General features: G+C 31.2%; 6 protein-coding genes across 6 annotated transcripts; 2 read left to right on the top strand and 4 right to left on the bottom strand.

Annotated features, from left to right (window-relative positions):
* Nucleotides 1-49: 49 nt before the first annotated feature.
* Nucleotides 50-691, top strand: FG379_002011 (uncharacterized protein; the record flags this gene model as incomplete). Its single annotated transcript, XM_067327614.1, has 2 exons — nt 50-99; nt 178-691. The coding sequence occupies 2 exons, from the start codon at nt 50-52 to the stop codon at nt 689-691; spliced, it is 564 nt and encodes a 187-aa protein (XP_067181738.1).
* Nucleotides 692-721: 30 nt separating this feature from the next.
* FG379_002010 (uncharacterized protein) lies at nt 722-1,978 on the bottom strand (the record flags this gene model as incomplete). Its single annotated transcript, XM_067327613.1, has 1 exon — nt 722-1,978. The coding sequence occupies one exon, from the start codon at nt 1,976-1,978 to the stop codon at nt 722-724; it is 1,257 nt and encodes a 418-aa protein (XP_067181737.1).
* Nucleotides 1,979-2,338: 360 nt separating this feature from the next.
* On the top strand, nt 2,339-3,922 carry FG379_002009 (uncharacterized protein; the record flags this gene model as incomplete). Its single annotated transcript, XM_067327612.1, has 3 exons — nt 2,339-2,433; nt 2,482-3,049; nt 3,233-3,922. The coding sequence occupies 3 exons, from the start codon at nt 2,339-2,341 to the stop codon at nt 3,920-3,922; spliced, it is 1,353 nt and encodes a 450-aa protein (XP_067181736.1).
* Nucleotides 3,923-3,992: 70 nt separating this feature from the next.
* FG379_002008 (tetrapyrrole methylase) lies at nt 3,993-4,805 on the bottom strand (the record flags this gene model as incomplete). Its single annotated transcript, XM_067327611.1, has 1 exon — nt 3,993-4,805. One exon carries the CDS (start codon nt 4,803-4,805, stop codon nt 3,993-3,995), a length of 813 nt encoding a protein of 270 aa, XP_067181735.1.
* A 102-nt stretch (nt 4,806-4,907) lies between these two features.
* FG379_002007 (uncharacterized protein) lies at nt 4,908-5,660 on the bottom strand (the record flags this gene model as incomplete). The annotated part of the gene is made up of 1 exon (XM_067327610.1): nt 4,908-5,660. One exon carries the CDS (start codon nt 5,658-5,660, stop codon nt 4,908-4,910), a length of 753 nt encoding a protein of 250 aa, XP_067181734.1.
* A 252-nt stretch (nt 5,661-5,912) lies between these two features.
* FG379_002006 (large with signal peptide) lies at nt 5,913-13,064 on the bottom strand (the record flags this gene model as incomplete). The annotated part of the gene is made up of 1 exon (XM_067327609.1): nt 5,913-13,064. The coding sequence occupies one exon, from the start codon at nt 13,062-13,064 to the stop codon at nt 5,913-5,915; it is 7,152 nt and encodes a 2,383-aa protein (XP_067181733.1).
* Nucleotides 13,065-13,275: the final 211 nt, after the last annotated feature.

The raw sequence follows: 13,275 nt of genomic DNA, 5'->3' as shown, positions 1-13,275 counted from the left end.
TAAAATAAATCAATGAAAATCAAAAGAAAGTGTGAAAGCAGGAGAAAACATGGTAGAGGTTAGAAACAACATTGAAGATGAAAAATCGAGTCCAAAAAGGTAAGTTTGTGTTTTCAAACTGTTCAACTGACCGAATAGTGTTACCGTCCCAACGAAAACTTTACTATCTACAAATAGGGTGATAAAGCCAAAAAATAAAAGAAAGATCAAAAACTGTGGAGATAATATCAGAAGAAAGGCAGTAAATATTGAAATACCGAATGATGTTGACACAAATAGTTGGGATAAGTTTTGCACCTCCGTAATTCCCCTATGGTGCAGAGACAATCGTGGAATTATCATAGGGAAAAAGGATATTGAAGCAAAGGAGTGGGAAATTAAAACGTCTCTACATCCAAAAACTGAAAATTACGTATTTGAGGCTATAGAAGAGTTATTGGGAAATACTGAGAATACAGACAGTATTTCTCTGAGTTTATGGGGGAGAAAGTTCGTTTTAAATTCTAAACAAATACTTAGGGGGAAAAATGTTCTTTTCCTAACAGATCGTCAATTGAAGAATGAACTAATAATAATCCCATATAAAAATATTTGTGCAATATTCTTTTGCAACTCAGATAACATTTGTGATTTTGATTGCAAAACAATGATGAGTTTTATTAATCTTGTTCATAAAATAACCAATAAATAAAAAAAACATATTTATAAATTTCTAGATATTTTAAATATTGTGTATCTTTCTTTTAACGTTTTTTCGGTTACATGGGACTTTCCCACCTGAGTAGCTTCCCTGAATAATGTTATACCTTTTACAAATATATGGACTCGACGAATAAAAAGAATAATGATATGGCAGCACTATTTCTGTGAGTTGAATCACATTAGTCTCTAATATATTACTCGATGGAATATAATCTGGAACAACAATTACTATCTTTTTTGATTTGTAATTAACATGATGAATAATACCAAACCCAATACATGGAAAGAACATATCAGTTTCAAGGATATTCAACTCGTTTGTCTCTGAAAAGTCTGGTATATACTTGTTTTCTTCATCTCTAAAAATACATAATCCAACAATTGAATTAGTCAATCTATTCTCCACATGATATTGAAGTTGGTAAGAATTTACTGTGGTATTTAATGACGGTATTACACAAATTGAACTGAAAGGATAGTGAATTACTCTAGATGTGCCACGTAATTCCATTGAAAAATAGCAAATATAACTATCAAAGTATGCCAGTATATTAGAATTATTTGACACTTCTTTATTGTCTTCTTGATTAATAGGCAAATCACTTAGTTGAGTCATAAATATATCCGCTTTTTCACATCCCTGGACAAAAAAATCCGTATCAAGACGATCTTTCATCCGAAATACATTAAATAATTTACTCATATTAATACTTTCATCATCCATCAATTTACTGTCTTCAACTTCTTTTGTAAATCCTATAATAACTCTATTTGATATCTTAATGCAAAGTGATGTTATTATTGATAAAATTTCAGACCCTACACCTGTGATCCAACCTGGAAGATTCAAAAAAAGTGAAATATTATTTTTTCCTTTTAAATTTTTCACGTAGTGTATGCACTCTCTTACAATTTTTATGTATCTTAGAGGATAGTTTATTGGACTATTGCCACCAACATAAAACATCAAATCTGGTACAATATTAATATTCCTTTCACTTATACTAAATTCAGTCTGAGTCCACCTAGCTAATTTTACACAACTTGGTGGTGAAATCAGAGGTTGACCTAAATCGCAGTCCAAAATATAAACATGTGAACTTGGATTACTATTCACAACAGCCTTTATATTCTCCATCAGAAATGTGGTCTTTCCACTATTTTTTGGCCCAATTAACAAAACGCAGTACACTTTGTTTTTCGGATCTGCTGTTTCGTTCTCTACTTTTTTTGAAAAAGCCCTCCAGTCCTCTGGATATTCATATTCTCTTTCCATTTTGAGAGATAGATTTGGTTTAAAATCAAACAAATGCAAACAATTAATACGAGACAACTACCATATTGTTAAATATAAAAACTTAGCATTGTGTAATTATATTTCAGAATCTTTTAAAGGAAATTGTTGACCCTGTTTCGGCGGCTGAAATTTTTAGTCTAAATAAATTATTCTCACCTTGTTAAACATAACTTTATGCCTTTTACTCAACTTTTTTTTCATTAGAATTAAATATGCGGTTCATTTTGCATTCTAATACTCTAGAATTAATTTAAATACATGTCATTTTTTTAAATACTGCGGTATATTCATGCAATTATTTTTAATTTTTCATTAGTTTAAAAAAAATTTACTCTCCAAATGAAACTCAATAATATGAAAATATATTCTGTTTTATTTTTTTATATTCTTCCATATTTCATTCTTTCCCTTGAGCTGAACAATTTAAAACATCGGTAAGTATATGATTTAGCCAACTTCATAATCAATAACAAATAAGCTAGGTCGATTTTGCTGACTATTAAGCAGGACAATGAATACAATATTTCGAATATTAGTTGTAATAATGGCAATACAATGAGTTTTATTGGGAGAATGTATTTGAGCACAAAAGGGAGGTATAAGTGCAATTTTCCAATAAAATTACTTGATGAGTCGAATAAAAGGTTATATACTGTCAAACCAAAAATGGGGGTTGTTTGTGATACTACTTCAATGATGATAATTGACTCAGATAAAAAAAGCAATATTGACTATCCTCTCAAAAATCTTATATTTGAAGGTTCCTGTAGAAATACTGCAGTTGTTGACTTTAAAAACTGCATCAATGAGAGCTCAAAAGATGACATTTCTACACATCGCACATTATTTCAAAGACTCAAAGAACCTTTCACTAAAGGAAAAGTTATAGTAAAAACTAGTATTTTTCTTGCAACACTATTTACTACCTTACTTTTTTCATTTGTTTTTGCATCACTAAAATACAACAAACGGAGAATTATTATTAAAATACTAAAAGATAAAGGTAATCAAAATATCAATATAAAATGTAGTAAAAGTATATCTACGAAGGTACGTCTATTATCGATAACATTTAATCTAAATATAATCAGAACTTATTTTAACTATTATTTATGACAGGATTTATTAAATATTTCGAAACTGACTAGAAATTCAAGTTTAATTTTATTATTGGAATAATCAAAACAGACCGCGTGACATACAAGGCAACATATTTTTTATTGGTAAATAAAGGAATGTTCAAGGTCCGAAAATGAAAATACAATGACAAGGGTATCTGAAATGTTTTGGGACAGCAAACCATCCACAAATGAAGGCATGCTTGATGGTTTTATACACATTCATGAAATTGACATTGATAATACACAATTCTTCATTAAAACTCTAAAAAAACAAATCTCAATGGGTGAGGACGAGTTATTTGAATATGGTATTGATGCTGGATGCGGAATTGGCCGTGTGACTCCAGTTTTAATCAGGCACTGTAAAAGGATGGATTTGAACGAACCGGTCTTAAGACACCTAAACGTTGCCGTAAAAAATAATCCCGGTTGTTCGAAGGCTATTCACTCAAACCTACAAGATTTCACTCCTCCTTGTGATAGTAGGTACGACTTTATTTGGATTCAATGGGCAACACAATATCTATCCGATGAAGAATTTATAGATTTATTGATAAGGATTAAGAACTCATTCCTCACCGGTGATCCAAAAAATAGCTCCAACAGAAAAGTTGTATGTATAAAGGACAATACAAGCCATGAAGATGAAGTAGACCAAAGTGACTTCAGTATTATAAGGACCGAAGACAGTTTTTACAAAATTTTTAAAAAAGCAGGATATAAATGCATTTTAACAATGGAACAAACATTTTTGCCATCTTCCTTTAAGCTAATAAAAACATTTGCAATTACGCCTTACTAATTTATCTACTTAAAATTAGTTTAATGAAACGAAATAATAAATTTTATATTTTTGAAAAAGAAATTTACTGTCACTGCTTTTTGTTTATTTCAAAAAAGCGTCTTTCAACTAGGTGGAGGTCAGGATGACATATAACGAGCGAATGGAGAGGCCCTCCAAATTCAGTGTGAATGAGTTCTTTTAGAGTTCCTGAAACAATTAACTGATCCTCAGAACCCACTCTAGCCACTCCAAATCCGAGAGAGTCCTGAGACAGCAAACTAGAGTTGTCTTCCTCCTTTATAGCCAATATCTGTGAAATAGCCTGATTAATTGTCATGAATCTCGGCGGTTCAAAAATAGGTCTGTTCTTCATCATGTTCTCTATTGTCTGTTCTTTAACCTTTATGTCTAAGAGACACAATGTATGTAGACCTCTCTCTAGATTCGATTTGATTTTGTCATAGAAGCTTTTAGGCCTCCAATTATCTTCAAAAAAAGGAATTGAAACAGTTTCACCAAAACGGTATACCTGCAAGCCTGTGCATCCGATAGCTGATATAATACTTGCATTGTGCACAACCTCAACCTTAACACCCTGCTCATAAGATCTTAATACCAAGTCAGAGTGTGTAGTGGCGCAGAATGGATCCCCTACAACCAGCAATACAATATTCTTTTCTTTTGCTTCCGCAATAATACCATCGCAATTTTCTTCAATAGTTTTACGGTCTGCTTCTATCAATTTCTTCTCTTTTAACAAATTTATTATATTTGCACCTGGGGAAAGAATTGATGTATATGACTCAAAATACACTTTATCTGCTTTCTCAATCAACTCTAGACCTCTTAAGGTTAAGTCCTTCTCGTTATTCAAACCTACCCCAACCAAAAATAACACCATAGTAACTATCTTACTACAAACACCTCTAGAAAAAACAAAATCTAAATACAATAAATTCTTGCTCAAATGGATAAATAGTTATTAGAAAATCCTAAAGTAGAACTAGCGCCTAAAACGCTTCCCATCCTTAATCATTTCTGCATAAAGAGTCTCATAAACTTCTTCGTCCATATCTTTTGGGTACCCGTGTTCATGTTTTGCGATAATTTGGCTGATTATTTCAATCCTTCTCCTTGACCTTTCTCTAAGCTCGCGAATGAGTTTGTTTACATCCTCCTCTTCTTGTTCCTTACTCTTATATTTCTTGGATTTCTTGTATTTTTTGGCTTTCCTCTCTAAATACTTTTTTGAAGTGTCAAATTCAGCTCTAGAAGGAAGTCTACCGTCTCTTATTGCAGTCTCAATCAAATTCAGATAGTACTCTATGTCATCAGGCTCAGCAAATGGTATGTATTCTAGGAGGTGTTTACAAGAGCCATTGAAACGGTGGTAAAAACTAGATAAATCCTCCCATTCTTCCTCGGACCCACGATAGTTCCTTTTATAATTTTCAATATCCTCTTCTGTAATTCTTCTTGAAAACGATGTGAAAAATTCCACTATATTGTTAAAATTTGTATTTTCTTCCTCCCCTTCAATAATCCCAGTTTCATCGTAAGTCTTTCTCGATTCATCGTTTCTTAAGATTTCGTAGGCATTTTGTAGCTCCTGAAATCTTTCCTTGCTCACCTCATCATTGTTATTCTTGTCAGGATGCAATAAAAGTGCTCTGATCCTGTACTCCCTCTTAATTTCAGAAGTTGTTGCATCAGGATCAACACCGATAATATCATATAATCTTGTATCCCTGACCATCCTAATCAAAAATATTTAAGTTGAAATAGATGTAGGTTCTATAAATGTTGAAATGATATAATAAAAAAATCGAGTAATCAGATATATTTTTGCATAAATTGGCATTTAAGCGCTAACAAACACCCCTCACACTCCTAAATCTGTAAATGCGCATAGAGAATTACCTAATATTTTCTCTTATTGATAATTATCACATACATGTTACTAATTAACTAAAAAAACGTAAATTTAAATTTAATAATTATATGTTAATTATTTTATTATTGGATTTAATATTTTCTTTTGATTTTCTACCAATTTATCAACGTTTTTCTCGTATTCACTATAAGAACTGTAAAATGGAATGTAAACAGTTAATTGTAGAGGATTAATAATAATCCTATTAGTAGGGTTTACCTCACTATTTTTAGGCGCCTCTACAACTTTGATTCTACCTATATACGCTGTAGGTAATAATGTTGTGAATCTGTTTACAAAAATAGAGAAAAAATATCCGATGTCAACGAGAGACAGCGAATTTATTGCTGTAATGAAGTAGTTAAAAAGCTTGGATTTGTGGGGCAATAACAATTCATTGTCTTCCACGAAGAAAAACTTTGACACTGCACTTTTGATTGCTATATCGTTTAAATTTTTCCCAATATATCCCTGGACATAATAGGATAAGTTTGGCTGCATAAATGCCCTAAAAAATCTTTTTGGGATGATGTCCGATACGCCTGCAATAAAGCTATTTAACTCCACTTCAAATTTGTCGTGAAGTACAAATTTCGTTATATTTCTTTTTAGGAACCTCAGATTATTGAAATTTTTTACTCTTACAAACTCTTTATGTCGCCCTGTTTTTCCCATAATATTTGAATTTGCATTGTATTCATCACTATCTACGTAATAATAAATATTTTCTTCACCAATGATGCGTTTTTTCGAATTTTCGAAGTTCATTCTAGGTGTTGGATATTTTTTAATGTCCAAGTCCTTGTAGGAAGTTGTAATTATTTTTTGAAATGTTGATATTCTTGGCTCAAAAAAACGTTTAATATCAGCTTCGAAGTAGGCATCGCCATCTATTAAGTGTTTAAACATGAAATCATGGAAGTTCAAATTCATTGGTTCTTCAAATATTAAGCAATGACCGTAAATTCTTCCAATTGCACGTAAAATTACCTCAGGTGATAGTTTGGTTGCGTAACTTAAGGAATGAATGCTTGTGGTATTCCCCCGAAGCAAAAAGCTTAAGTATTCATATGTTAGTTTTTTTGATTCATTTTCACCAATTTTTTTTGCTTTTGTGGCCTTTCCAGTAAATGAACAAATTTTGAATGTCTTACCTTCAGTATGAACTTTTTGTTCTTTATAGGCATTATTCACATATTGGAATATTTTGCATTCAAAAAACGGATTCTCTTGCGTTTCTGCGGCATAAAGTAGTTGTTTTGTCATTAAATCACAAAAAATTCTTCTTCTTGCCACTTTCATTGAATTTGAATCTAATTTCCCATCAAAGTTATATAAGCTATCTTTGTGAAAATCCTCTGTTATATTTATATCGTTCCAATGAAAGTCTACTTTGAGTCTTAATGTTGATAATTTTTCATTTATAAAGTATTCTATCGCTTCAACTGCAGTAAATTGCTTTCTGGAAAATGTTATTGAACCCATCTTGTGTTTAGGACGAACTAAATTTAAAAGCTCCTCGTTGACAATGAATTTTTTGATTGAATTCCTGAACAAATAAGGATTTGTTGATAGTCTAAACCCATAGTTTATAACTTCTCCAATGGAAACGATTAGAAAATACGCAGTTGAGGATAATATAAATGGCGAAATCTGCTTTTTAGTTGCATCTTTAATTGCTTGAATATTTATGCTCGAATGCCTAATATTACTTAAAAATATTCCCTCTCGTTCCAAAACGTTCTTCAATTCACTATTTTCTTGGTCAAATTTTCCAAGGGGTCCAAAATCGCCCTCATAGTCAACTGGTACTACAAATAGATATTTTGCAAATTCTAAATTTTCAAATGTTACTAACCAATTAGCTAAATCAGGTGGCAGATAACTTAACAAGGAATCCACTCTTATTTCATTTATCATTTTTGAGATCGGCATATATGGATTGTGAATTTGAATTGCTCCGATTCTCTTTAGTTCCAAAAGAAAATTAAACATTTTAATGGCTTTAAGCACCTTATTTTTTGCATTACCATCAATTTCAATATCATAAGTATTTTGAGACAAAAATTTGTCCAAATTATCCTCTTTTCTTTCCTCTTTACTTTTTCCATCTCTGTAAATACTAAAAGTAATCCTTTTAAAAGTGCAAATTGTCATTTCATCCCCATCACTATCTTTTTCTTTATAAGTACCAGAAATATTTTCGAACATATAGTCAACATATTTATCCAATATTTTTTCATATACTTTTTGAATATCTAGTGACGGCTTCCCCCTTAAAACTTTAAAAATATATTCCTTAGATGCCAACTCAATAGCACGAGATGTAAAAGGTGTTGTATAATATGATGAAACCTTTTCGTTTATTGAATAAAGCAGATAAACATCTTCATTCAATTTTTTGTTTTGGTAGGTATTAATTGCGTTTTCACAAATTTCTACATTGTATTCATGGGTTGGAGTTGGTGAAATTTTGCTTGAGCTAACTTCAACACAATTTTTAATTAAATCGCTACTCTCGTCTGTTTCAACAAAAAATAGCACTTTTAATGAAATAAAAATTATGGCAAGTGTTGAAGAAACATATACCTGACCGGTTGGATTTGCTCTGTTTATTGCTACACTAAACGCAATTGACATTATTGTTACTCTCGGAGGTAATCTGTAGTTATTAATTAACAAATCAGTGAAGTCACTTACAATATAAAATGGTAAAAAAACAGTTGGTTTAAAGAGTTTATCATTGTTCTGATCAAAGAATTCCAAATTTAACTGATCATTCGCAATTTTCAATAAGTCCGTACTTACTATATCTATGCACTTTTTCATCTCATCTGCCAGTTTGCTTTCTAAGTTCACATAAATACTATTTTCACCAAGAACTTCAGTGCAAAATTCTTTTGGATTTATTTTTATATCGGAAAATGCCTCACTTTCCCTATTTTGTTTATAATTTTTTTCGAGTATTTCGCATATATCTGTAAAATACATCCCTTTAGCATTTATTCCTCCATAATTTTTATCCTGTAATGGAATTAAAACATTATCATACAAATATACTGAAAATATTGAATGATTCTCAAAAGCCTCTGTTTCGCACTTTCTTGGCCAAAGGTTCATCTTTAGACAAATGGTTTTTTCAAAGTTATCAGGAAATTCAAAATAAGTATATTTACTTAACAGTTCCTCTACTTGTGTGAAACAATTCCAAATGTCAGATTTAGCAATCCCTTCGGCCACCTCACAATACACATTTTTCCCAAAATACAAGTTGTATTCGGACATCTCATTCATTATTTGAAAAATTATTGTATTCCCAACTTTTTCAACATCTTCCCTGAGTTTTTGGTGTGATACACCGTTACACGAATGTGAGATGTCTAGCTCATTGCATATTTTTTCGAAGGTATCATTTTTCTTTTCAGAAGAGAGTTTATACTCTCTCAAAAAAAAGCTGTTAACATTAAATGTTTTATCCAACAAATTATAACAATTTGCTGAGAAATCTGGTAATATATGATATAATTGCATTATTCTTGAAAGTTTGCAAACTTCATTAGACAACTCGGTATTCGTTTGTTTATCTATAAGTAAGTTACTTAATATTATTGTTGAAATTAAGTTGTAATTGTTGTTGTCATCTTCGCATTCCAATAATCTGTGTACAGAAGTACAAGCAGGTACAGGAATATGTGGGATATAATCCATTTTATCAGCAATATAGTCTACACACCTCGTATTTTCATCCAACATTCCAATTGAAGCAATTGTTTTATGTTTTTCTGATATAATCTCCCCAATTTGACAAGCAACATCTGGTTCCAAATAGCTTTTCTCCCAATCTACCACATCATAGTAGGATTCAATCCCATTTTTATGTCTTATTAATGTCTCAATAATTTCGTATGCAAAATTCGTAGTTTGTGGGTTACCACATATTTCCTTATAAAAATCCTTTCTAATTTCACGTGAAGTAACTTCTTCGTATAGATCAACGCTTCTTACATTATAATAATTATTCTCATTTTTATTAATGGACTTAAAATCGTCCCCAATCACCTCTCCATCAAAATAGTAATTCATTAATACTTTAGAGGCTACCTTTGCGGCAGCTAATGCATCAGCACGACTGATAGACAGCATATTATCACTAAAATGAATGCATATGAATGCAGCATTTGTAAGAAGAAACATTTTATTTAATATGTTTGTATAAGGCGTGGCGTCCGCAAGTTTAGATTTGTTATGCACAAATTTAGTCTTTAACTTTGATATATTCAAATCTATATTATAATTCCCAAACAAAGTCGCTAATCCAAATTCAAGTGCTTCCTGCACAATTTTCATTTCACTTTCTCTATACTCTCTTAAACTTTTTTCATCAACACGGTGGTCTTCCTCAGGTTTCGGTGAATTTTCTATGAAATTGAAACAACTGGAAAATTTGTCAAAGCAATTCCTTTTGACTCTATTTGTCATACTTTGTGATATCAATCTATATGCTTTTTGGCACGAGTCATTAATATACCAATTTATCATATTTTTAAATTGTAAATCCTCTCTTGTAAAAATGTCACTATGAACAAGTTCTTGGGCGATTAATTCCGGAACTAATTCCGGAATATCATGTTTAAAAATCATGAAATTAACTATTTCTTTTAAACTTGGGTCGAGTTTGTCGTCTCTAGAAATTTTTTTGAAGAAGTTCCTTGATTTTTGCTTTTTGTTAATAAGAAATTCATTGTATAAATTGTACTCAACAATGACTGGATGAAATTGCAGGTTACCCTCTCTTAAAAAGGCATCAAGCCTTTTTATGCAGACTTGTTCAAAGTCACTTTGTCTTTTAAACATTCTCGTGATTAATGAAGAGATGGTGTTTTCATCTATTACAAACTTTTTCCACTCGCTTAGCAATGCTCCTTTTGGAATTTTATGAGTATTTATTATTTTTTTTAGTGAATATAGATCATTTGTAAATAATTTATCTCCTATGCCACCTTTTATTTTATTAAAGTACCTTTTTTTAGTCTGACTTGCTATCTTTTGTTTCTCTCTTTCTGAAATTCTCTTTTTTTCAATATGTTCCTGAGTTTTCACCCGAAAATAGTCAATTATTGCAGGATTTACAAACCCTTCAACAAACTTGCACAAACTCTCTGGATTAAATTTTGGATTATATAGCCTATAAACTGATGGAAATTCTCTCTCTTTGGTAATTGATTGAATTTTCCCATCCCAAATAGTTCCAATTACTTGATTATAAAAATTGGTTTTTCCCATAAAAGTTGAACTCATTACGTTGGCAACATTACCTGCAAACGTATTGAAAAAATCAGAGGTTTCAAAAGGGAAATAAAATGGGAATTCTAAAGAGCATTTCAATGGAGACTTTAGTATTCTTTGACAAGCCATTTCTAAAAAATGTTTTGAAACTATTGACATTCCACTACTATAAGCATTTTTTTCCTCTTCAGACCCATGAATCAAATTTAAAATGCCCTTGATACAATACTCTATTCCGACGACTTCATCACTGAATATTGATTTAGGGTTATCCTGCGAATCTGTATTAATATTATTGTTTATTCTATCAATATATTTAGATCGTAGTTTTATTCCAATTGGTGCCTTCAAAGATAATGAAGAAGCAAGCTCGCAAATGTTACCGAATTTTATTGATGGTAGTAGCATATGTACCTCTTTAGCTATCCTAACTGCAAGGCGATCTACCTGTTGGTTTCTGTTAATACCACTCCTGCCTTTTCCACCCTGACCATTATTTTTTAATACAAGATCACCATCTGGGCACGTAACAATGTAAGGAAATTCATATTCAAATTCTTCAATATATGTCAGCATTATTTCGGAGTTTACATCGATATAATTAACACCAGAAGCCCATTTAGGAAGTTCACTGCTATTTATATTTTCGATTATCATATTTCTATTTGTTGTATAACCATTATATTGTACAAATTTAACCTTGTTTGAGATGTTAATTTCACGGGAAACATTTAGCCATCTCTTTATTATCATCCATATATCCTTTGATGTGTCAATTGAAATAAAAATGTTTAGATAATAGTGGAAAATGTGGTAAATAATAGCAATGCCCTCATTGTCTTTCATGTTCTTGTTAGGCAAAGAATAACCTTTTGAAATAAAGAATTTAAATAAAGGGTGATCCCTCAGAGTACTTTCATTGTTTTCATAAATCGGTGGAAACCTAACACCCCATGGTGGACTCTGGAATAGTGACAACTTTTCCAAAACTGTAAAAAAGTTCCTCTCTTCTGGAAAATTATCTTCTGTATTTTGGGTCAGTATAACTTGCTCAAAAATATCAGTGTATTCAGCTATAAATCCCCCACCACCCATGATCATTACCAAACCCCATATTTCCCATGCCTCTCTTGGTGAAATTATATCACCAGTACAGTAATAAATAAGCCTGTATATCAACGCTGCTGAAACTAATGAGTCTTTGTATTTGAATGAAGGCGGATACATTTTTATAAGTTTTGGAACATAATATTTAATGTTTGAATGTATTAATGGTGTCATTCTCTCTTTAATCAGTGCTAATGAGAAAAAATCATTTTTTCCAGTGAAATCTGTCGCAAACTTTCCATCACTATAACGAATAGTTGCCAAAGTTACCATTAGCAAAAAATCGTCAATTGAAGGAAAAAGACTAATCATAGACTTAGATGGGTTTATTCTTGGTTTTGAACCAATCTCTAAATCGTACTCACTCTTATATTTCAAATCACCTGTTGATTTGATTAATTTTAGTCTAAGCAACACTTTTTTCCATATATTGAAGCATTCAATCCCTGATAAAAATATTTTATATTTTGTTCGCACAAATGTCCAAAGAAATTGTACAGATATAAGTGGATCTTCCAAATCTATACTAAACCCAGCTTCCCTCATTCTTACTTCTATATCATTGTTCTCCTCTATCTTAATACAAAATTCTCTATCAGTGCCCTCAAAACTTGAGGTTGGATATCCACCAAAGAAATTATAACTTCGAATATCTTTATAAAAATTCTGGCACGTAACGTCATACAAATTGTTGTAAACCTCTTCTTTTGTTGGATGATCTCCATTGATAGTTATATGTGGCCTTGAATGTATTTTCCTAATTGTACACAGACAAAAAATTAGAACATTTATAATGAAACTAATACTGCAAATTCTCCCCCTTAACTTCTTCATTTTTCAAAATGTATCAACTAAATATAGTAAAAGTTATTGCCTCATATAATTCATCTTTATAGAGTGTCCTATATGTCATTTGCTATATCCATTAAATTTCTTCAAGCCCGATAATATCCTTTTCTCAATCATTTCATGCACCTTAATGTTAGATCTTAGGCGCCAACCTGTTAAAGAAGATCAATTATTCTTTCCTCTAAGCCCAGCCAAA

Source organism: Cryptosporidium bovis, assembly GCF_009768925.1.
Source record: "Cryptosporidium bovis isolate 45015 chromosome Unknown contig_29, whole genome shotgun sequence".
NCBI classification, from domain to species: domain Eukaryota; phylum Apicomplexa; class Conoidasida; order Eucoccidiorida; family Cryptosporidiidae; genus Cryptosporidium; species Cryptosporidium bovis.
Note: the sequence above shows the minus strand (reverse complement) of the source record. Positions and strands in the feature narration are given on the sequence as shown.